A 25,863-nucleotide genomic window follows, 5' to 3' on the forward strand; every position below is an offset into this window, starting at 1 on the left:
CAGCAACACTCCTAAGTGTACATCGGTGGACCTTATTACAAAAGAGATAAGGTCCACCGATGTACAGTTTACAGTGTGGGTGATGGTACAAGGTTCTGCATTCAACTTTTTTATATCACCGGATATACCTGATGAAAATTTGAATAATAATTCTACCCATCTGATACTATATCCTATACCTAACATGATATCTAGACTAAGTACCTATGTACCTACCTATTGTAGCTTATAACTACTTTACTAGACATTTATAGCTATATGAAGGAGTAAATTACTCAATGATGCATCATAGTATAGATGAAGTGCATAATTATTTCCCATCGTATTTTGACGGAAACGTGCGAACGTGTCTTGCTACTTCAGTCAGTCTCCGTACAAAAAGTACTGAGGTTGACTGAAGTACAAACGTATCTTGCTATTTCAGTCAGTCTCGGTACAAAAAGTACCGAGCTTGAGTGAAGTGTAGCATGACAAATACGAACGTTGCCGAGAAAATACGATGGAAAACAATTACTTAAGCACTACATCTGTATCAGAAAGACAGTTGATACACTATCTTTTAACTGCAATGCGAGCAGCCTTTATACAGATTTTACTGCCGATTAAAATTGAATATTTATTTATAATTTGTACACATTTTTCAGGCTACGACGTACACTTGGCCAGCGCGGAGCAAAGCGATGACGACTCTGAGTGCGCGGGCGCAGAGTCGTGGTGCGCCTGGTGGGTGTGGTGGGAAGGCGCGCGGCTGTCCGTGGGGCGTGGGGCTGCGCCCTCGGAGCGGAGGCTGCTGGTGTGGCCGTTGGCGGCCGACACGCGCGTCAAGTTCGTCGGCTTCAGTGCGCTGTGGGGAGACAAAGCCGATTTCAGGTTAGATACTAACCTGTACAACTCTAGTAATTGCATTTATGGCTTTAGAAGTAAGCCTAACATCATGGAGCAACAAAGTAGAAGAACTCTGTGTGGATGCGGAGTCGTGGGCAGGCGCGCGGCTGTCTGTAGTAGAGGCTGCTGGTGTGGTCGTTAGCTGCCGAGACGACACACGCGTCAAGTTTGTCGGCTTCAGCCAGGGCCGATTTCAGGTTAGATACTAACCTACCTCCCTAGTTCTAGCTATAGACGCAGCATGTAGGTAGTTGTGGTCGCTAGAAGCAGACACGCGTCGTGAATTTGATTATTTGACTACCTTCAATACGCTGTGAGGCAACAGAACCGATTGCAGATAAGTTGATGCCCAAACGACGTAAACGTCTTGTATACCTAATAGGTATTTTAAATTTACGTATTTTACTGAGACACGAATTCACCTTTCTTTATGTTTATTTTCATTAGCAATCGCATTTAACCTTTAATTCTCTAATTTAAATTCCAGAATATGGAACTTCAACGAAGAGGCCGGCTTTTCTCAAGTGTTAGAACTTGGTTTGCCCCACGGCGTGGTACCCGGCTCGGCTAGCGGCACCCTCCTAGTCTCCGGTGGTCTCCACCTTCCTCTCTACAGCCTGCAGTCAGACCCGAGCGACCAGTGGTCAGAAGTGTGGCGAGACTCGCAACTGTCTGCGGCCGCTGCTAGCTTGGCCCCACTGTTGGCGTTAGAACATATTCCGCATTTGGTTGACGATGCTGAAAGGGATAGGATATTGAAAAAATTGCCGGAGCAGGTACGGTTTAGAAAGCCTTTCTTGTATTTGTAAATTAACATATACGAAGAAAATATTATATTCAAAAATAAAGGCACCATTCAATAAAGGTTTTCATTCGTAAAAACTTTATAAAAACAAACCATAGTTAAGTGAAAATATATGCGGGAGATGCTCATCTGACAATCCGGGCGATGCCGCAATGTTGTGACGTGGTTATTTGAACGCTATGCTAAGCTAGCGCTAATCGCGCAAACCGATTATCAATATCGAGTAATAAGCTACTTTGGTACTAGTATGAACTGATAAAATAGAATAACATGTTCGTAATAGATCTAATAAAAAATAAAATCTATTAACATATTTTTCCAGGTCCAAATCCTTTTGTCATTCCGCAAAAATGACAATTCGTTTAGTGAGCACCCAGGGATGAGCAGTCACTTGTCGACTATCAAGACTCTAGAAATCCTTACCAAAATACAATCATACTATCCAATCGACCCAGATCTATTGCAGTCTATTAAAAGGTGGATTCAAAATAGGCAGAATGCTGATGGTTCTTTCACACCTATGGCAGCTGATAAAGAAGTAGATTATTATCCAGCAGAAATAACTAAAATAAATGGTACAACCAAAGAAGTCGATGTCAATGAGTATTACTATTATGACAAAGATGGCAATATGACGGAGGAAGAAATTGATTGGGAAAGAAGAGTGGAAGTTACTGCGGAGACGTTAGTTGCTTTGCTGGAAGTTGGAGTTGAAAGTCAGGTAAATAGATAAAATGGACGAACTGCGGTGTTTGAGTTTTTTTAACGTTCTGTTGTGATTTCAAAAGCTAGATTAGTCTTCACGTTGACGCCGCCATTGGATACGAAAATGATTATTTAGTATTTAAGATTTTTATTATTGTATATATATTTTAGTTTGTAAGGTATGTATCTATGGGCCTTAGTAGCCTGAAAATAAATGATTTGATTCGATTTTATTTGATACGGTGGAATGTAATAATTAACAGCCTTAACACGTGTAATTTTTTGGAATAGATAATATGGCATTCGGTTCCATTTCCTTTGCTGTTTAAATTTAAAATCTATTTAAGTCTTGGAGTAACTCCAACCCCTCTGTGCTTGTTTAATGTAGAGTTTATCGTTTTAGATGGATGCAGAAATCGCAAAACGAGCACAAACATATTTAGAGAAGAATCTTTACAATCTAACATCTCCCGCTGCTCTGGCGGCAACAGTACTGGGACTTGTATTGGCAAGGTAATGTTATGTTATTTTTGAATATTTTTTGCTAAACTAACAGGCTAATTCAAATTTCAGTTATTCGATCTGTTTCCTATATGATACTGATCTGTTAGAGTCAAACGTGACGTTTATGGAAGGTAAAGGTAAGGAAAACAATCTCCATGTATCAAAAAGTGTCCGTAAAAAATACGTGGCGCTACAATACCTAGAATATTTGATAAAAAAAATCAAATCATTTACAGCGCACTTTACTCCGTCAATAACGCCTACGTCCTTAGCTACACTCGCGCTACTCTGGAGAGATTTGGAACTATTATTTAGAACTGACTGCTGGACACTTTTACGACTGTTCTGCCATAAGAGATTTCGCTCCTTTTATACTCCATGGTGACCTTTTTGGTTAAAGAAATACCACTTTTGACACTGACAGACCAGTATCATATTGCAAACAGATCGAATAACTAAACTCGAATTGGCCTGTAATATGTTTTAATAAATCAATAATATAATTCTTTGTATTTATTAATTCTTATTTGTTTCCTTTAACAGGAGTCCAGTTGTTCCGGAGGCTTTATTGATTCTCAGGAACGCTTCGACCACTGAAGAAGGCGAATTCGGTTGGCCGGCGCCTAGGAAGGACGCTGCTGACTGGCTCTTAGAAGAAACGTCCAAAAGTATCAAGACAACATCATACGGTAAAAACCTATCATTGTATAGTTAATGTGGTCTAATATTTGTATAGCAGCACGTACATCAACTAAAAAGTATTTACCTACCAGAATCTTTAAAATTTAATTTCAATTGATAATAACTCCACTACAAATGTGCTAGGTACCTAGTTGCGGAAAGTTTCCAAAAAGTTGTAGGTAAAGGAGTATTTCACATGAAACAAAGGAAAGTTTGGATTGAACATACGCCGCCACTGTTTTAGTGTTTTTTCATTTCGGAATTACCCGAATATACCTTATGCCATTTTCTGCAAAATCTTTACAATACCGTAAAAAAAAACAAAATTACTTTTAACATCAAAAAAAAGACAACACTTAATCTTCTCCTACTCGTAATGTAGTACCGAATAAAGAAGTGACCCTTTGATCTGCACATTTACAGAGGCAGTGACAATGGAGCAATACGTAGCGGGCGTCCGGGTGTTGCTGGCGGCGTGCGCGCGCGGCGCCCTTGCCGAGGGCGAGGCGGCCGCGCGGTTCCTGTACTACCGGGCCTCTACACTGCAGCGCCATCCGAGCCTCGCCTACCAGGCCACTAAGGCAGCTGCGCAGTACGCTGCACTAGCTCATGACAGGTAGGTTGCACGGAACAAAGCTGTACCAATCCCTATCACAGAGGCAGTATTGGAGCAATAAGTAGCGGGCATAGGGCGATGCGGTGGCGTGGTTCCTGTACTACCGATTCTCTACATTGCAGCGCCAACCCAGTCTCGCTTATCAGGCTACTAAGGCGACTGCGCAGTACGCCGAGCCAGCAATGTGGTAAGTCAAAATAAATCTGTACTACTACAATGACACACAAGTCATAAATAATCAATGATCCATTGATTGAGTAACACGGGTAAAGTCTAAGACAAATTCATTAATTTGACGGGTTATACTATTATATACGAAGTTACATATGTCTTTGCTATTATAGATGGTGATGGTACACTTTGTTAAAAGTTGACTCTTGACAACTGAGGTTCTACTGTAACATATTTGACCTACCAATGCATGCTACTGCAGCTACCAAACTCGGGAGCAATTTTTTTCAATAAATGAATCTTTGATGGAACCAAACCATCATCAAACGTCACGCCATGAGTTCACTGTCATAGTGGCTACATTTTACAATTATATTTGTCACAGACACCGCGCGCTGACGGTGTCCCTGGCAACAGCCGGCATGGAGCTGACAGACACCCTGGAGTTGCGCGCGCGCTCCACCCCGCGGCCGCTACAGCTGCCTGGGCTGCCCACTAAAGTGTTCGTGTATGCCACCGGCGCCGGTTGTGCCACAGTACAGGTGATTTGCCCTTACCATCCAGTCCAGTCTGTAGCTCTCACTGCACGCCTTCACGCCACTACCTTGGATGAAATTTAGAAAATAGCCTAGTTATGAAAAATACGTTTGAATTTTTACTTAGGTTTCTTAAAATGTTCATTGCAGTCTAAAAAACGGAGGTCGTCAGATCACGCTGTATAATGCTCAAAATAGATAACCTCCATATTTAATACTTAATCCTTATTGAAAAGATTGCCTTAAAAACTTGCGTCACCTTCTATCAGTCCTCGGTATAGTACATTCGACGTCAGATGTATAGGAATAATAAAACTGAGAAAGATATATGAGCACGCATCTATTGCTTTTTTAATTACTATTTTTTTTTTTTCAAAAATATAATTCTTAATCTTTATTGCAGGGTACCATAGCATACTCAACGTATACACCGAAACCAGAAAACGCTTTGCTAAATATACAGGCTGCTATCATTGAGGAGATCCGACCAGAAAGAAGTAGCTTAGAAGATCTGCAAGGGAATCTGCCAACTATAATTGTCAAGACGTGTTTCCGGTAAATATTCGAAGTAACACTTTTGAAATACATAGGCATAACCCGGTCTACCGGGGACAATAAAACTTGCTTTGTGTGGACGTCGATAAAATGTTGACATTTCATACTACTACATACTATTATATAATTTTAAATTATTATAATCGTTAGTACAATAATATGAACTGAATCAATATTCAACTTAATTTTTAAGTTTCGTTAGTGATTTGAGTCCATTTCAGATGTTGGACATTTGCAATAAGAATAGAAAAGGTTTGAAAGTAGGTATTGAAAAAGCTCACGATCTTATAAAATTTAATTTCAGATGGTGTTATTATGATTTAGAAATTGCCTCGTATCGATATGGATAACACTTGAGTTCATATTTAACCTTATCTTGGCAAGGCTCAAAATATCTTAAATATATTTCTTTTTTAGTTTTCGTAACCTATTGAGCCTTAGAAGATATGACCAAACGGAGTAGCCATTAACAGGCGTTCCCCTCTGTCAAAAATAGGCAGCCAATGGTCAAGCACATTGTATGGACTGACGTTTATCTGACATGGCTATTTTTGCGCTACGCATACATTTGGCGTGCCCCTCCCCCGCAAAAATCGGCAGACTGTTTTGTACCGAAAATTACAGACATGGCGTCTCCGTTTGGTTATATCCTCTAAGTATTGAGCATACTAGACTATTACAAAATATAGAAAAAAATCCAGGATTTTCCAGTTTCGGAAAATCATATGTATCATATTTGATACAATGCCAATCCCTCCACAAAATAATTACGTACTTTTTAGAAGAAAAATATGGATATTAATAAAAATAAAACATGAAATGCAACAGCAGTTATCATGTATTGCTAATTAAATGCAATCTAAAGCATCAGATGACTATTATACCTGTAAAAATAAATTAAATCTACGAATACCTGATCACATGGGAGAAAAATTTGATCCCGTAAAAACTCGTCAGCAAAAAGTTGAGTAAAATAGAAAAAGTAAACAAATAATTTAAAGTTTAATAAAATATATTTTTTTACTTTGGGAGCATTTTTTGCCATACACATATTTTTCCGCGCTACGGGCTACGGCGTAGCAATAATGCTACAGCGTACGAATATACCGTAAAAACTCGTCAGCAAAAAGTTGAGTAAAATAGAAAAAGTAAACAAATAATTTAAAGTTTAATAAAATATATTTTTTTACTTTGGGAGCATTTTTTGCCATACACATATTTTTCCGCGCTACGGGCTACGGCGTAGCAATAATGCTACAGCGTACGAATATACTGTTTAATAACATCTAATACTTTTAAAATATCAAAGTTCAATAACTAAATAATACGACAACTAATATTAAATATTGGAAACATGTTTTGTAACCCCACAAATATAAAAAAAATCAAATAAACATGTGAACCTATTTTGACGACAACTTGGCAATGTATTAAATGTAATACACTCCTTTCGATATGTACATTTCTGAGTTCTTGGCAATGTATCAAATATAATACATAACAGTTTCATGTAAAGATTCTGTGTATGAAATGTTTTTAAATTCGAACGCATTGTAAATATTTATGCACTAACAGATAGTAAATGCATCAAAATTTAGATTATGGAAAAATATATACTAATCTAAGAAATAAATGCAAAACTTCCAGTACGAATCGAAATCTGTTGTTTACGCGGCGCCATGTTGATTATTACAAATTAATGTACAATGACACTTGGGTCCATTATTTTTTTCTATAAGAAAAGAGGGCAGCTCGATATATTGATGGCAGAATTATTTTGTTAGGTAATAAAGTGACCCTGCTAGATTTTTTAATGTTCCATGTATCACGGGTGTTACAATGCCAAGATAAGGGTTAATTACTCACTAGCACATGTGCATTTTTGACCCAGCCAGACCGGGGTATGAAAATATATTCCCTAACATTTAAAATGATCTTATAAACCCATTGTTACTGTTTTTAGGTGGAAAAGTAAAGATCGGTCGGGCATTCTGCGTCTCGAAGCGTCTCTATTCTCTGGTTATGAACTACATTCGGTCAACCCAGTTGTACTTGATGGAGCAACATTTGCTGATTTACACTATGGATCCAGAGGAGAGTCTGTGTGGTTCGTCTTTGCTAATGTAAGTTACCTACTTATGTAACATGCAGTTGTATTTTATTTGATTGAGTCACTTATGTAACATCATCTAACTCTGTTGTTCAAATATTCCAGATAAGTTCAACCTGTCCAGTTTGTGTGACTTATGAAGCAAGATCGAAATTTATAATCAGCAGTCTACGCCCTGCCTTTGCTAAAATATACCCCTCAACTAGACCTGACCTCGCCGTTGAAACATTCTTCCATGCAAGACCTGGCAGTCCACTACTACGAGGAATAACGGATGACGACTTCATTACTTGGTTTGATAAAACAGAACTAGCAAGTCTCAAAACAAATGCAAATATCGATAATATTTGTGAATGTGGACGTATATGTAGTAGAGACTATGAATTCAAGAAAACTAATGAAGCTGTTTATTATAATACAACAGCCCAGAAACAATCTGAAAAAGCACCCGTACTAGTAACTACAACAAAGAGTTTGACTACAACCAAGCAACAAACTTCTACCCAGCGACCTATTACTAAGAATCCAACAACTACTTTTGGACAAGAAACTACTAAGCTAGAATCAACTACCGAACAAGAAGCCACTACCGAACAACGTACGCCTACCAAATACAAAACAATTGTTGTTCAACAAGTTTCCACAGAACGGTCGCAGACGCTTATAACAGAACATGAACTCACTACGAGCGTATCAACATCAGAAGACAAAACTCAATTGACATCTGTAAAGAAAATTCTACTAGGACAAGTGACAACTTCGCAATATATTCTAAACACTAAATTACGCGATAACAATATTAAACAAGCAGACAATCCTATTATTATACCGACAGCTATGTACATAAATAAATCACTTGATGAAAAGATCGCAAATTATATATTACCGCTTGCACCAAAAACAAATGGTGAACTGATCGTTCAAAAACTGCCTATGTCTAAATTAATTAACAAAAAGGAAGAAATCAAGAAAAAACCTCTTCCTAGGCGAAAAGGTACTCTAAAAGCAACTTATGGTGACAAACAAGACAAATTCTTTGCAAAAATAATAAAATCTTCTAACATTAGTGTCTCAGTATTAAGCACTACTGCCACTCTGCCCCAGGTTAATACATCGGAAGTATCAATTAAAACTATTACACATCTAAACACAAATGACGACGTCGGCAAAAAATTGGTTCATGATAATACTGACTATTTAGATAAAAACGGTGTTACAGAAAATAAAACAAATATAAATCAAGAAATGCCGCCAGCCAAGTCGATCCATCCGTCTTTTGGGTATTTAACTAATGTGACATTATCACCTGCTTCTGCTTTAACTAAAACATTGGTACCCCATACGATAACTGCAATAACTAACAAGAATATTAAAACAATGCACGACCGAACTATTAAACATAAAACAAAAACCCAACTAAAGAAGCCGACAGTTAAAGCAAGTTACAATGTCACAGAAAATAGAGAAAATAATGTCACAGCAGACGACAGGCAGATAAATAACACAAAGAATAAAAATACTTCTCTAGATAAGTACTACACAAAGACATTGAAATCGATCAATAAAGAAATCCATAAAATACCAATCACACCAATATCAGAGACTTCAAAAACTTTAGCAGGAGTACCTAAAGCTGACATTGCTCCAGAAAATCGGGGAGGTTTTGAAATTTTAGACAAAAACAGTCTGTGGGAGCTCCTCAAAGAAGGATCTGACACTGAACTCTCCAAATTAGATGATAAGTTACAAGTACATAACAGACTTAATTCCCTTGCACAAAACGTGTCAAATTCTACTCACTATGAGTCAAAAGATGATATGTCAAAAGAAAATCGGTCATTATAAACTTTATTGTTATATATTGTGTAAGGCACAAAGATGTCCGCGTAATATTTTTGTAACACACTGATGCCATTTAGCTTATCGAAACCCTGTACTGAATTAAAATTGTTAATAATACTTGATGTTCCGATCGATACGCACTCAGACACTCCTGGCGCACTCAATCTTATTGTTGATTGTTAGAACGATGTATTTTGCACTCATTGTTTATATACTTTAGGAGGTAATTGTGTGTCAATGTAAATATTAATAATAAGGTATTTTAACATTAAGAATCGCGCTGTGTGACTTAAAATTAAGTTAAATCAGAGAATACTATGGTTTATAATCATTGCTCAAAGCCCTAGATAAGCTTTAATTTCGTTTCCTGTAGTCTTTTAGATATTAGCCTTGCCAAACTAAAATTAACTGCCGCTTCGTAGTATTCTAGAAATATCTAGAGTAAACGCTGAAATTAATAGAGAGCTAGGATCGCTTATGACTCGTAGGGCTACAGATCGAATTTTTCTCCAGTTCTATATGATAATTTTAGAATTTATATAGATCTATTTACCCGGTTGTAATCTTAGTCCTTAAAATAGATATTATACTTTGTAAATATCAAAAGCCAAACAGAAATTATTATGACTGTAACCTGAAATAGGATTTATTCCCAATGAGTTTTCTTAGACTTACCGTTTAGTATAAATTAAAAAAATAGTGTCCTAGTGAATGTAATTAATGCTAACGCCCCAGAATTTCCATCCGTCTAATCTATCGTCTTCTGTATCTATTGTATGTAAAATGTAGTTTCTTACCCTAGCTACGTAGATCATAAATCTATTTCTTTGAAATTGTAATTGAATAACGCAATAAAACTAAATTAAAATACTAACGAAGTTGCTGGACGCTAACTAAATACCAACAGTTACAATATGAGACACAATAAATATGTGAAATGCGTCACTTCGCCAAAGAAACATTGCCCATTGCTACCGCTGCCGTTGTTTACTTACAATTTCCATTTTGTAGTGAGACTGATTTTAAGTATATTTTGACGTGTGCTTTGAGCCCTTTATAAATTTATATAATTATATTTGTTAGCTTCCTGTTTAATTAACAATGACTGTCTTCGTTACTAAATCTATATCCTTTCCTGTCCTATATCCATATCTATCCCTTAAGTCTGCTTTCTCCTTGTTTAAAATATTTATTATATTAGGTCCCTGTAAACTGTCTTCGTTACTAAATCTATATCCTTTCCTGTCCTATATCCATATCTATCCCTTAAGTCTGCTTTCTCCTTGTTTAAAATATTTATTATATTAGGTCCCTGTAAACTGTCTTCGTTACTAAATCTATATCCTTTCCTGTCCTATATCCATATCTATCCCTTAAGTCTGCTTTCTCCTTGTTTAAAATATTTATGATATTAGGTCCATGAATTCTTTTGAGAAATATTTTTAAATGAATTTTAATTGTATTTGGTGATTTTTTACACTTTTATAATACTATAATTTCATTTTAGTTTTTTATTATCTATGGGTAAATGTATGGTTGTATAAAACTAGGTGCTTGAGCGAAGGATTCTCGTCAATTTGAAACTTGTAAAAATATTTCAACAATGTAATGTATAGTTTTAATGAAAACATGAATTAGTATTTGTGCTTACCAAATAAGCTAGATATTCGTTAAGATACTTTGATGTACTGACACAGATTAATAAATAGTAACTATTAAAATTATTACACCAAGTCATTCATTTGTTTTATTTTTCTACTATAGCACTTTTAGCTGTCAATAAAATGACTAAATCAAAATGTGTTTGTAGGTATTATTAATTTCTAAAATAACTCTGTCTGTCCATTACTTCTTCACTTTTCAAACTGCTGAACCGATTTAGTTGAAATTCTGTACGGAGTCCCGGGCAAGGACAAGGTAACGAGTTGAAAGGGGAGTGGGATTTATAATGTAAGTGGGATAAGGACGTTTTTGTATTTGAGTGAAAAAATTAATTGTATTGGTATTCGAATGGAAGAATACATAGTAATATGTAGGTAATAATAGTTATTTGTACAACAAGAGATCAAAGTTTGATATTTCTTCGAGTGCTTATTTTGAGTCCCGTGCAAGCGAAAGATTCTATAATAGATTCACGAGCGTAGCGAGTGAATATAATTTAGAATCATGAGCGTAGTAAGGGACTCAAAGGCGCACGAGATGTAAATAACTTTGATCTCGTGTAGTACACAAAATTTTTCACCTGAGCAGTGAGAACATACCTATTAGACAACGGCTACAAATATAATGACCACCAAAAAATACTTTGGTACCCTAAATAAAAAAATCATGCTTACCAAAACAAATTACTGAACACCAATAAAATAAGGCCTAAAAATAGAAAAGTACCACCACTTTAATTACGACTGCACTTCAAATTGTATTCAAATACCAAATATATTGAATGATCACCAAAAATCATTAATGATCACCAAATCTTGAAGACCAAATGAATGCGATATTTTCACCTAAATAAACCACTATGATTACCAAAAAATGTATACATATTACCAAATAAAGTAAACTGATGCCAAAACTAGTAGCCCCTCCCGCTCAACCCCCCGTAGCCCGCACCGCATACCTACCTAACGTAATCTACTTTTCTAGTAGCATTTCGTTATGCTACTAGAAAAGTAAGTTAAACTGCTATCAGTTAAGTGGGTTAGGTTAAGTTAGCACTGCGACCCTTACAGAAACGAAATGGTACTAGAAAAGTAGGTTAGATTAAGTTTCAACTGCTACCCATACAGATACGAAACGCTACTAGAAAAGTGGGTTAGGTTAGGTTTGAACTGCGACCCTTACAGAAAAGAAATGCTACTAGAAAAGTGGGTTAGGTTAGGTTTGAACTGCGACCCATACAGAAACGAAATGCTACTAGAAAAGTGGGTTAGGTTAGGTTTAAACTGCGACCCTTGCAGAAAAGAAATGCTACTAGAAAAGTGGGTTAGGTTAGGTTTGAACTGCGACCCTTACAGAAACAAAATGCTACTAGAAAAGTGGGTTAGGTTAGGTTAGAACTGCGACTGTTACAGAAATAAAATGCTACTAGAAAAAGGTGACGAAGTGGATTACTTAATTTAATAGGATAACGATATATTAAATGTTTGCACATTTTTAATTAAAATGTTACAATGTTTGTGATCATTAAGGAACTAAATAGAGTGAGCTCATTTAAATACCTTGGGCATTTGGTTACCGAAGATCTGCGCGATGATGCAGACATCGAGAGGGAACGCAGAGCTTTAGCGATGAGAGCAAACATGATAGCGCGCAGGTTCAGCCGATGTACAGCCCAAGTAAAGATAACCTTATTTAAAGCGTACTGTACATCGCTGTACACCTGTAGCCTATGGACAAGATACACTCAGCGATCGTTAAACGCTCTGCGAGTCCAGTATAATGACGCTTTCAGGGTCCTGTTGCGGCTGCCGCGGCACTGTAGCGCGTCCGGAATGTTTGCGGACGCGAGCGTGGACGGTTTCCACGCCACGCTCCGCAAGCGTTGCGCCGCGATGCTAAGCAGGGTGCGTGACAGCCGCCACAGCCTCCTGGCTATAGTGGGTAACAGGTGGGACAGTGGCTTGCTAAAGCACTGGTCCTCCCTACATGTTAGTTTTAATAATTGTAAATTTAATTTAATCTAATGTTATTTATGAATGTTAATAGTAATTTCAAATTTAAATTGTATTTTAATTAAGTGTAAGTTGTTTGTTAATTTTAATATTTTATCTTTAATTTAATTGTAATTTTAATTTTATTTCATTTTATTTCATTTAAAATATGGACTGTCAACTGTCTGAAATAAATTATTTTTATTTTTTATTTTTATTTATTTATTTACTATTTTTGCGTTTACAATGATTATTTTGGAGTCATTTGCTTTAATAGGATAGCAAGATTTAAAAATTTGGTTATCATTTTACATTAAAATGGAGTTCTAATTTTGGTGGTCATTTACTATTTTTGGGTTTACAATGATTATTTTGGTGTCATTTTCTTTAATAGGATAGCAAGATGTAAAAATTTGGTTATCATTTCACATTAAAATGGGGTTTGAAATTTGGTAATCATTGACTATTTTTGGGTTAATAATGATTAGTTTGGTGTCATTTCCTTTAAAAGGATAGTAAAATGTAATAAAATTGGTAATCATTTCACATTAAAATGGTGTTATAATTTTGGTGATCATTCATGATTTTAGGGTGGTAAAATAGATTTTTTTGGTATTAAATTTTACTAAATCTGGTGATCAGTTAAATAGCAGCCTTAGACAACTAGAAAAATGTAATCCTTCTTCATCACTTAATACCTGCACTCATGTTTTCTTAATATATACAAACAATTAAGTTTAATTACCGCAATCGAACACAAAAACAAAACGTAATAATAAATTTCAGTAAAATAATATGGAAATAACGAACATCAACTGACACTTCATTCAACAACTTTTTTTTTGTAAAAAAAAAAACTTTGTAAGATACGGTCCGAATTGCGGATACGTACTATTTGTCAACTATGGTAGAAATTCTTAAAAGTAAAATAATTAATTTTGCGTGATAATCTGTGTATTTTTTTAGTTCATTATTTTAATTGTACAATAAAATACCTAAAACATAGTATTTTATCAGTTTTTATTAAATCTTAAACTTTATTTTTATTAATTAATTATTAAGAATTCATACTCGTACGTGGTTTGGAACGATGCGGTCTGAAGTTTTCGGGGGTCTATTTTAAACCCTCAATGTACTGTTGAATGTCGTTTTAACTTTTTTTTGTCTGTTTCTTTTTGCTAACAGTGTGAAAGGGACAGAGATAATAGAACCCAAGTATTTCGAACTTGTATTAGACCCCGCATGTTGAAATGACATATGACTATAAAGGTCACTTGAATGTCATTTTGTCTCACTCAGTGAGCAAAATCGCATTTTGCTCACTGTTTTTAAGAAGCAAAGTACCCTTGTTCGAGCTGCTGAGGTGAAAAATTAGTTTTACAAGGGGGCAAAGTTGTTGTTTTACCGCTAGTGCTAATATTAATACCCGAGCAGGCGCAAGATTCCAAAATTGAACCACAAGCATATGCAGTAGTTCGAAATGTGGAAGCGTTGCAAGGGTTTCAAGGCCTACGTGTCTCAATCAAATTTTGCTACAGCTTTGAGCAAAATACAGAACTGCATGCCGACAGGTTCCGTATGGAATTCTCGCCCCGCGGCAGCAAAACGAATCTATCGGCCTGATTCGAACTTTAATTTACGTCAAAAATTAGCTCTAGATACGATATGGATCGGACATGTCAGCATCAAAAGACTCAAAAGCAACGTTTCTTCAAACCATAACATCACTTTTGACACTGAATAATACCAAATTGGTTTGGATTTCTTAGCGAATGAACATTCTGTAGATAAAGTACCTATCTACGTAAGTTGTATTTCACTTACTTTTCCATGTTTTAGAGAGCTGCTTGATTTTATTTGATTTCTTTACAAACAATGAAATATGACAAAGGCTTATTCAAACGGTTGAACACAGAAAATTGACCTGTTTTGTTTCGTTTATTTCCTCTTCTTACGAGTTTTCCAGCCTGAAGAACCTATTTCTTTGATTTATCAACGATTCATGCAGATTGTGTTTTTAGATCCTTTTATTATATTTGTAGAGCACCTACAAGTAGTCTACATGATTTAGAACTAATATTTACCTTTTGCGTATTTTCATTATGGTACGCTTTTGCTGTTCGTTGCCGTGTTTAAACTAAAATGTGTATCAAATGAGATTGATGGAATTAGGCTACATTGATAGACACACGGAGCACATAGGTAGACACAATTGACACAGCCAAGTGTTTAATATTTAATTGCCCAGTGCTAAATCATCAATTGCTAAATAAAAATTATGTAGAATCCACAGTTTCGGTAAATTAGTAGTACTGCTAAAAAGCAAGAAAGGAAGTCCTATTTTTGGGTGTCACGACACAGCGCGAGGAAAATCTTCCTTTCACTTCTAAATCAGATAATAAATGTATCAGTTTCGACGCTTTGGTCTATTTTAAAGGTAAGCCTCCCCATTAGGTACGGAAATTAAGCATTGGACAGATTGTACCAAACGGAGCCATTGACGGCGTTGATCGCCCAACCATTATCGTTTTATTGTTGATCCCTGTTCTGATTCAACATTCATTATCTGTAGTGATAACAAATTTAGCAACAGTTAGTTAAGCGACGCATTTAGGTTTTTTTATGTGTTTTGGTTTGGTATTGATGTTTCGCTAGCGGTTAAATACTTATTGGTGATTATAATATCAGTTTAACATATTTTCGATCCAGTTCCAGAGTCTAGTACCTATAATCGATATACTAAAATCCTTATAACTTATACACACACTAAAATATATGTATACACTCTAAATTAGTCTTCGAAGTATTATTGGATGTAGGGACAAAGCATAAATATTATCCGTGTAGGCATTTTTATAATTCATTATTTACATTTCATATCCTTAATGGAAATATTTTCAAATTTATAACGTTTATAAACATAGGTAAACTTAAATAATGGATCGTAACTTTCATTAACAGAAAGGGACTCAGACAAGAAACAAAGTTAAGAAGATAATATGACTCCTTAAATTGTACTTTATTATTAATTCCCTTTTGGGGCCGCCCTTCAGATTGTTAGCTAAAATTACCCGTAGCATTATCGAATGGGTAGCCTCTTCTGTAGTTTAGGATCTCTCGAGGTGATGGAGGAACACCAGGGGCCCGTTTCTCAAAAGCGTGTAACATGTACAAGTGGAAGTCCCTTTCTAACAAAAGCTGACAAAAAGTGACATCCCCTTGTATTACAAGTTACAAGCTTTTGAGAAATTACGGGTCCCTGCCTACACTTTCCCGGTTCTACTTCATGGATTAGTAATTTTCTTGGTCAGATAAGGTTCAGAAAAGAAATGTATTGTGTTGCTGGGCGCATTTTTATTTTTATTTACGGTCTTAAAGTAAATACTTATTTTTGATGAATTAAAATAAAACTAACAATTAACTATTACGTTTTCTTAATTGCTTTTATTCCATAACGTTACATTGATAGTCATGTTACCTCCAGGCTCAATTTTCATATGTCTCAAATGCTTTTAATTAATTTTAAATTACATATATATCTAAGAATAAAATCGGACTGGGTGAAATGAATGGGTTATCTACATCCAACATTTACTACTGTGTAAAATGTATCATTATAATAATAAGGATTAAAGTGACGAGGAAAAGGAACAAGGGAACATTGTATGCATTTAAATACTTGGTAGGTAAACAGGAATGATAGGAGATAGATTATAAGTAATTGATTGTGGTACAACAATTGTTCATTAAATGGTATTAGTAGTATGCAGATACGGCTCTAGCGAAGGACCCGGCTTCGGTTGCTCTCCTCATCTCCTTCTGGCGTACTGCAGCCAGGCGGGTATGTCTGGCTTCTGGAACAACATAATAATATTAATTATTTATATTTTTAAACTTTATTGTACAAACAAATAAGTATATACAAATAATAATAAGTTTTTTTTTCTTTTTGAGAGATGTTTACAGAGTAAATGGCAAAAAATATATAAAAATTGTATTACTGGTTTAGGCAGTAACTATTTAGTTTTTACTCGAGAATAAGTAGCCGAATTTCGTCAGCTTAGCTAAGAACTATCGTGGCGTATTTTGCAAACATTCGCTTTTTTTGTTTGCACACGGAAGGTCCCCCGTTCGATACCTTTTGTATTCATTTTCATTTTTTATTTTGAATAAATTAATATTTTCGTATTGAAGATTGATCAAACCGCTGTGTGGCGCTGTCGTCGTGCACGGTCCCAATAAGCTATGCTCGGGGGGTCTACAGCTCACAGAGCCACTAGTATTAAAGCGTTCTTAAAATGATATATATTATAGTTTTAGTAAGTAAATCGTTTGCACGTTTCTACATGCCTAAGTATCACTGATTTTACTTGTTTTGGCCCTACCTATTAAATAAGTGAGAAAATCCTACCTGCTGAATATCAGTCGTTTGCACTAATTCCTGTGATAAAATGTATAAATAAATAAACTTGTATTTATTCAATCGAAATCAATTGAGTAGTTCTATTGATTCTGGTGATTGGATGTGTATTGAGTAAGATTATTACGAAGGCCGTAACCACAGGACGTGCTATGGGCAAGGCACCCTTTCAAGAGGAAATGAGTTATGATAAACTAACTGGGAAGACGTACATTACTAATAATTAGTTGAACAGAAATATTACAGCGGCTTACCGCGAAACACGAAAATCTATCACTCTTGTATATTAGAGCGAAAGTGAGACATTTCGATTGTCATGTTTCGCGGTAGACCCTCTGATTATTTCGGCACCTAATTTAAACTTTTGAAAAGGAAAAGGGACAAAGTAATTTGTTTGCCTGAGCCTCTTTTGTTATTAAATAATTCCTACAAATTCAAACTACGAATAGTTGAATACTCATAACATGACTTCTCACACTAAACGAATAAACTGACGTGGGTAAATCCCTGGATACGTCAACGCCACAGCACAGCGATATTGGCATAATATCACCGCTTCATATCGCTCTTTCTATACATAAATCGTGAATAAAAGATGCTGGAATTTAATGGAATACTTGAGTATGAAAACTTCAATTGAAATGCCATTTTGAAGTCATAAAGTGGCTGAAGGATAACTTGCCATCTGTAAATAAATAATATTGGAGTTGATAAACAGTAACGGTAAGGTGTGGATTGTTGTTTAACGGTAAGTTAACAAAATAACATACCGAGCAAAGACTTTAATATTTAACCTTACGAAAATTATTAGGTATTTAAACTATTAAATTTTAGAAAAATAAATCTTTTTGCAAGAACTAAGGTATATGTCAACAATTTATTTATTTTCAATCAAGTAAGAAATGAATTCACGAAATAATTCGCAAGGTGCTGGAGCCATAACTGGCCACGCCTCATTTAACAAGCAACCCTACGTGTTACAGATAGCCCCCTCTGCAGAGCATGCATGGAGGCAGAGGAGACAGCCGCCCACGTCATTCTCGAATGCCCAGAGGTGGCAGAATACCGGGCACAACACCTCGACTCACCGGGGTCTCTCCCAGAAGTCGTCGGCAACGTCAAGGGTCTGCTAGGCTTCTTGGTAGAGTTGGGTTGGCAAGAATAGTGCCGCCAACCCACCACGCCAAATAAGCGCAATAATATGACGTCAAGTTGCGGAAACAAAGCCCGCGAAAACCTATAACCTATAGGTGCTGGATATAAATATCTCGATACCAATTATTACGCCCAAATATGTACATAAATATACAATTGTATAGCATACCACTCATTAGCAAATAACCGGTCTATCGGTTTCCTTTCATAAAAAAACTAATGGATACGTGACATGGAAACAAATGATGAGAAATGATTGCTTAAGACGGTCGTCAGAGTAAAATAATAATATGTGTTTGCTTTAATAACTCTTTTTTAACACAAAACACGTTTACGAGTACATATGTATTTAGCAAAGAACGCACACATGATTAACAACCGTTGCGTTGTGAAAACATTATCATTTTTGGCAGGTACCTCAATAATATTAATGCATCTTTATATATTTTTTTACGTACTACTTATAGCAGTTCCGGCGAACTTGTGCCGCCCGAGTGAATGAAAGTCCGAGTAAACAAACAAACAGCTGTTCACTCTCAATACGTGTATACCGTCTCCTAATCTCCATTCCGACTAGTAAAATAAGGATTTCTTCAAAAGTACCCAAATACATAACCACCACCCACGTACATAACGTACAATATGTGCCCATAATATTCATACTTAACTTTTTAATTGAGTTACTTAACTTTATTTGTGACTCTTGTTTGATTTAATGTGATTAAATCAACCCCCTGCAGAATTATTACAGAAGTTCATTAAATTCGTTAGCTATTACAAGGGTATGTATTAAATTATGCAGTCAGAAGGCACTCTCAATTATTTTTCCTTTTGTAAGGATTATTAGTGGCCGCAGAGTATTTGTGACGTTCCACGGGAAAAGGTACCTTATGAGGGTTTCTAGTTTCGGAGATATTAAATGTTTTGTAAAGAGGTGAAAAAATGCTAAAATTTTTTTTATTGTGTGATCTGAAACCTTAATGCGTAACGTTTGTTTACCTGTTTTTATTTTTGTAATAAGTTAGTTATAAGCCTAGTAATGTCGTCTCAGAGTTTAGTAGAAAAGGTACCTTATGGAAAAAAGATTGAAAATTCCCAAAAAAACTAGTCAATACGGGAAAAGAAGTTTGGTAGAGAACTGTATTAGCATTCTGCAAAACTAATTTGATAATTTCAGTTCTGGTTGGGGCGCCTCGCAAATATTATAACCGTACATAGACCGACATCACAAATCCAAGTAGACTGCTATTATACCAAAGTTACTCTCGTCAAGTCTTTCTTAACTAGAATAATCTTCATTTGGTTTGGTCGCATGCAGTAAATCAGCCATTGGTTTGCTGAAAAATGCCAATACCCGACGCATTACCTTATGGAATATCTGAGGTCATTGAACCTCAATGCCGCTTATCTTCAATAGCAACCGAAATATATTATTGATAAGAAATAGACGATTTATACCATCTTAACCCCAAAATATTATTAGTTTATCCTAACTGTTCCATCATCATCATGCCTCATCATGTAACTTGACCACAAGGTACCTTTTCATTACATACAAATTATTGGTCTTTTTTAAGATTATTATGACGAAGAACTAATTAAATTGGGGGCAGTTTAATGTAAATTAATATTTTCTATTCATAAAAGATAAACTATAATATGATTGATATTTTGTAGTGATGTATTATTAGATTTATTTCCATAAGGTACCTTTTCGTAAATGTATGGAGCAAATACTGTTATTGTTATGTAAGTTTAAAGTGGCATAAGGGGTTAAATATAGTATTTAGTTGGGGTTTTAGGATTTATTTAATTTGAATGACAGAATTTCTTTCATATGTGCTCAGAAAAATTGATTGTGTGTCACATTAAAAGTAAAAATATTCAATTTTGTGATTTTATATGAAAAAGTCAGAAAATACATTTTCACCTCTAAATCGGTATTGTTTTTTGCTTAAACTGTCTGTCAGTGTCGTTTTCTAATAGATAAAATTTAAATCTTGAGAGCTCATTGCAATCAATCGTGAAAATGAAATAAAACTTTATTTTCAAGAGATTGGTTAGTATACACATAAATCAGTCGATATCAAAAGTTTCTATTTGCATTACAGAACAAGTCGCAATATTTTTTTTAATCTCAGATATATAAGGCATTATTATTTGTAGTCAACTATGTAACTTACTTCAGGAACATAGTTTTTTAGGCGGCTAAACTTAAAACTTCTCTATCGTAAAGTTGCTCATTTCACAACATTATTTTCAAAAAATCATATCTCTGTAACTACGCAACCTAGAAGGTTGATCTTTTGTGTTATCGATAGCTTATTTATTGTAGATTACTGGGGTATGCATAACTCCATACCCGCCATAAGGTACCTTTGACCGTGGGACGTCACATTTAAGTACCTAAAGAAGACTGACGACTCCCACACAACGCCGCGAGAATAGGGACCGTGCGCGGTGGAGGGTCTGCCATCTTCTAGCCTGAATCGGAAACATATGTGCACATGTACTTTGCCAAAGCAAGTGCTACCAACTACCATCTACCGTTCTCGTCGGTACGTTTCCTTGTGCATAGTAGGTTCTGCCATCTTGTGGGCTACATCGGAAGCATAAACGACACAGTAACGCCTCGCGCCAAAAACCTGACTGATCCTATGCTGCCCCCTATACTTCATGCACGGGGCCTATTGTCAATGTTGTAGATGACATTAAATATTGTTTTTACATTTAAGTTATTTGCGTACGAAAACTGTCACCCTACTGCTATTTATAGTTTCACAATGTAAAATTAGACTTTACTGACCACATTTTTACCCACAAAAGTAGATTTAAAACATATTAGCATAAATATGGTAAAATAGTAAAAAGCCACGCGAGGCACACGGTGTTGTATGGAGGTTGTCCGTCAAATTTGTTGTTACTCGTCTCCGGTGGTACTTAGTTACTTAATGGCAAAGTATGTTTCACTATTTTATATCTTAAATCTCGTAGTCTAGACGTTTGCGTTTGTTTTGTTTTTCCTCTCAATTAAAAATTAGTTTTTGTCTAAAGTTTAATTTTTTTTCACGATTTTTTATTCTAGTTAACAAGATCATTCATACTTCCTTAAGGCTAACTTCGGCTTCCATAATTATACATATTTTTTCATGCAATTAATGTTCAATTGGATACGAGCAATGGGACGAAAATCGGATGGCCAATTTTGTTTTTATGCCGATATTGTCCAAAGGCACAATAATTATTCACAGGTACAGTACAGTCGAGGACATAAATATGTATACATTTTTTCACCTTATTTCAATGGGTTAAGGTGAAGAAATGTATACATATTTATGTCCTCGACTGTACCTACTTGCACATTATAAACATAGATTTAATAAAATAAACGTTAATTTCATTATAACAATATACAATTTATAGTCTCGTATATTGTTTAACGAGTATCATAACATACTCGTATCGACTATTATTTCAGCCCTCAATCAGTATTCGTTATTTTTAGTAATGTAAAGAAAATACTTACTTCAAGATCCTTGGCCCAGTTTGTGAAGGAATCGGAGCGTTTCCCAAACCTGACGACAAATAAATGTATCAGTTAAAAAATTGAATTCATATAGGTCGTAAAGAACCACAGGACTTCGCCTGCGTGCGTTTATTTTCATAAAATTTGTACACTCCGGCGCGAAAATGCAATACCTAATGTGACGATATCGATCACAGTTGTTGTTTTAAATAAGTGAAATATTAGCTCTAAAAGTTTGTGGTCCGTCTGTGAGCACTGCCTTGCAGGGTATTAACGAATAGTTTTCCTTGTTACTATGAAATAACCGTAAAAAAATTTAAATAAAGTTCTTGTAATACCTTTTTCTATTTTAGAAAATGAATAAATGGCTCTATTTTGTAGTTTTTATTGTGGTATGGTGTTATTATGGTTGGTGTTATTATGTTACCGATTAGGTACCTACATGTTGTAAAAACGTGACTAACCCCTAAAACTACTATGTATCCATAGAAGGTAGGATCCTATAGAAGTGGTATACGCGTGCCTCCGTGAGGGACAAAACATACGCAATGCGACACTATGATTGGTCGACTTTATTTGTTGCCCACCATAATCCATACTAAATTTACGGTGGGGAACAAATAAAATGTGAGACTGTGACAAGGACAAACAATAATAGCTCTTTCGCTGCTACTCCTGATAGATACATAAGACTATCATGTTCGGTCACTTCCCCCACCTTTCATGCCAGATCCAGTTATATACTAGATTCATGTATGTATCGCTAGCAGGGTAGGGACCACATAGAACTGCTGGTAACGGGCAGTGGACGTATAACGGCCACACGGTTTTTTTAAGAAATATATGAATAATAATAAAACAAAAAAATAGTTTTCTTTTAATGCTAGATATCTACCGTAAGCTGTAGATATACAAAGGTAAAAAAATCAGGCCTGGCATTAAACTGATTTGGATGCTTTTTATACAGGTAGGTAGATTTCGTGACGCAAATTGATACACACACGAACCTTTTTTAATTAATCCAATTATTCGTAAACGCTAATTGTATTACTTGTTAGCACAGCTTGATTAACTAAATAAGTTAATTTTTAATGCGTTTAGACAGTAATAAAAAAACGAAATTAAACTATCGTTTTAGTCACTTGCGCGACATGTTTCGGAGAGCCTAGGTCTCCATTTTCAAGTACTAATAGTGCATGAGTGAGTAGCGGTCACGACGGACGGGCGTCACGTTCACGCCACATGTCACGCGATGCCACGCGAGTGACTAAAATCTGATGGTTTTTCGAAAAAAAGTAAACGGTACCATTTTTTCTGAAAGCCTTTTAGTCAGGCAATGCCAAAAAAACCGGACAAGTGCGAGTCGTACCTACTCGCCCACCGAGGGTTCCGTACAAAGGGTCTAGCAGGCTAAGGAAGGAGAAGTGGCCCCTGTGACGAATATCGGATTTTTATAATGTCAATTGTTGGCTATCTTATAATATAGAAACACCTTAACTTTCAGCCCCTATCTTGAACCGTCACCGAGATAATGTCAAAAACGTAATTTTATGGACACATTTTTCAAAGTCGTTTTTCTCCTGAACTATATAAGGTAGAGCAATCAAACCAAATCATAGCTACAAAGAATGAGTAGGATTATAACTCAGTTTTTTTTTATATTTAATTCCCTGTAAAAATAATGATTAAAATGTCAGAGAATTTTTTGACAGCTCTTTTCAACAAGTAATTGTAAAGGTACACCTATGGGAAAAATCACATAAACTGCAAATAGTATTAGCTACTACCATGCGAAAAATCAATTCAATATAATTGGTGCAACAAAATTAACATTTTTCAAAGGTGTTTTTCAATAAAGAGACACGTCAAGATTGCGTAATCTTTTTCTATATGCTAAAAAAACGAAGTATAAAGGAGTCGAACACATTTTAGGAAAAGGTCACATCTGTGGAATAAACATCAAAAGTTAACGGGTATATACCTACACATAAAGGAAGAAAAGCGTGGCACAGACGTAGATTTGGCCGATTTAGGCGGCCAAAATTATTTTAGGGTTTATATTAGTTCAAAATGGGATAAAACATTATAAAACATGATTTAACATTAAAGACAATTATATACCGGGTGTGGCCTGTAACATGAGCAAAAAATTAAACTGTAGGCTGTACTCCTCATACTGACCAACATTTGTACAGCGACTTTTAAAAATAACTTGTGGTTTGATTTTTATTACACTTTAAAGTTTATTCTAAGATGCAATGTATTGCGAATTTTGTTATGTTTAAGGCGTGAAAAGCAACGTCAATCACAATAATATGGCGTGGCGATGGCGTCCATTGAAGATAATATTTATTTTGTATGAAAAATATGGAGTCTAAATACTTCATAATTTTTAAAAGTTGTTGAACAAAAGTGTCACCGTTTGAGGAGTACAATCTATGTTTTAATTCTTTGCTCGTGTTACAGGCCACACCGTGTATTATCAATTAAAAAAAAAAATTAAAATATTTTAAAAAAATAATAAAAAAATTAAAACAAGGTAAATTTTGCTCTTGTATTTACTCTAAAATATATTTTCGAGTGAGAACTTTTCACCCGAAGCACTAGGTTTACCTACCTGTAAAAATATTTTTTTTTTAATCAATTTAAACGAAAACGTATTTTCTTTGAAAGCGTCTAAGTCCGGCGGTTGCGGCTTGTTGCGGCTGATTTTGTAACCAACGTAAAGAGGAATAAGCATTCTATCATTATATATGAAAAAAAAAATTGTGAAAGGTCATATTTAACTGTCTCAAAATATATGATTAACGTCAAAAATATAATATAAAATGATTTAAATATATATATTCTTCCTTGAATAACTGGAATCCATCAATAAAACTTATGAAAATACCAGAAAAAAATATATACACTTTGGAAAACATGTAACTTTTAGGAGCGTCGAGAACAGAAACGTACGCTCTGAGCGATAGTCAAAGTTCGACTGCCTGTTGTGCGGCTCAGGTTTGACTATAAGGAGTGGGGAGGGTACCATAATATACCTGGGACTATAGGCTACCCCCACGTGATATTTTTTTATCAATATGTTGATTTTTGCAAAATCGACTGGCCACCTAAATCTACTTCTGTGCGTCGTGGAATGTATGTGGTCCAATACATTTCACGACTCTTCTCTTTCCAAACAGATAAAAGGTATAGGGTAATTCGCCAGTAATTGGCCACCAAAATGAATTATATTCACCTATAAACAGAATTCATTTTAGAATAAGGTTTCAGTAACTGGCCAGCCTCCAATAACTAGCCGCCTTATACTAAAATGAATTCTGTTTAATAAGTGAATATAATTCATTTTTAGTTTAGGGCGGCCAGTTACTAAAACCGGCCAGTTACTGGCGAATTACCCTATATCAAGTTTTTTATTTAATTTGAGAGTGCACTGAAAAAAAAAGGGATTTTTATTATCAAATCGGCTTACAATCAAAGTCAAAAGCTTTCTGTTATTCGACTAAAAAGGTTTACAACATCTGGAAATTAGGTTTGGATAAATGCGTCTACAATTCGCCTGCGCCTTTCTGTTATTGAGGTTCGACGTCTTTGATGATCAAAAGGTTAATAAAGAATTGTTTTCCTTGCAGGAAATGGTTATGTTGTTTCAGTACCTGCTGGTGACTTTTTGTTAATACCGATAAACTCTATTAG

At 35.4% G+C, this 25,863-nt stretch overlaps 2 protein-coding genes and 1 long non-coding RNA gene across 4 annotated transcripts in view; 2 read left to right on the forward strand and 1 right to left on the reverse strand.

Moving 5' to 3' along the window:
- The window catches only part of LOC134803395 (C3 and PZP-like alpha-2-macroglobulin domain-containing protein 8), a 136,639-nt gene extending 125,492 nt beyond the window's left edge, over positions 1 to 11,147 (forward strand). The window contains exons 16-25 of the mRNA XM_063776217.1: positions 645 to 870; positions 1,373 to 1,661; positions 2,013 to 2,411; positions 2,799 to 2,908; positions 3,443 to 3,588; positions 4,004 to 4,196; positions 4,753 to 4,909; positions 5,307 to 5,458; positions 7,422 to 7,581; positions 7,674 to 11,147. Of these exons, the coding sequence (XP_063632287.1) occupies positions 645 to 870; positions 1,373 to 1,661; positions 2,013 to 2,411; positions 2,799 to 2,908; positions 3,443 to 3,588; positions 4,004 to 4,196; positions 4,753 to 4,909; positions 5,307 to 5,458; positions 7,422 to 7,581; positions 7,674 to 9,413 (3,572 nt within the window). The 3' untranslated portion in view covers positions 9,414 to 11,147. The remainder of the gene's footprint in view (positions 1 to 644; positions 871 to 1,372; positions 1,662 to 2,012; positions 2,412 to 2,798; positions 2,909 to 3,442; positions 3,589 to 4,003; positions 4,197 to 4,752; positions 4,910 to 5,306; positions 5,459 to 7,421; positions 7,582 to 7,673) is intronic.
- LOC134803405 (uncharacterized) overlaps positions 1 to 25,863 on the forward strand; it is a 351,777-nt gene that overhangs the window by 274,828 nt on the left and 51,086 nt on the right. The window lies entirely within an intron of this gene.
- The window catches only part of LOC134803381 (neuropeptide F-like), a 164,622-nt gene continuing 155,239 nt past the window's right edge, over positions 16,481 to 25,863 (reverse strand). For both annotated transcript variants that reach the window (XM_063776205.1, XM_063776197.1), the window contains 2 exons: positions 22,165 to 22,213; positions 16,481 to 16,917 (listed from right to left, as the gene is read on the reverse strand). In XM_063776205.1, coding sequence (XP_063632275.1) covers positions 16,873 to 16,917; positions 22,165 to 22,213 — 94 coding nt within the window. In that variant the 3' untranslated portion in view covers positions 16,481 to 16,872. The remainder of the gene's footprint in view (positions 16,918 to 22,164; positions 22,214 to 25,863) is intronic.

Source organism: Cydia splendana, chromosome 2, assembly GCF_910591565.1.
Source record: "Cydia splendana chromosome 2, ilCydSple1.2, whole genome shotgun sequence".
Lineage (NCBI taxonomy): Eukaryota > Metazoa > Arthropoda > Insecta > Lepidoptera > Tortricidae > Cydia > Cydia splendana.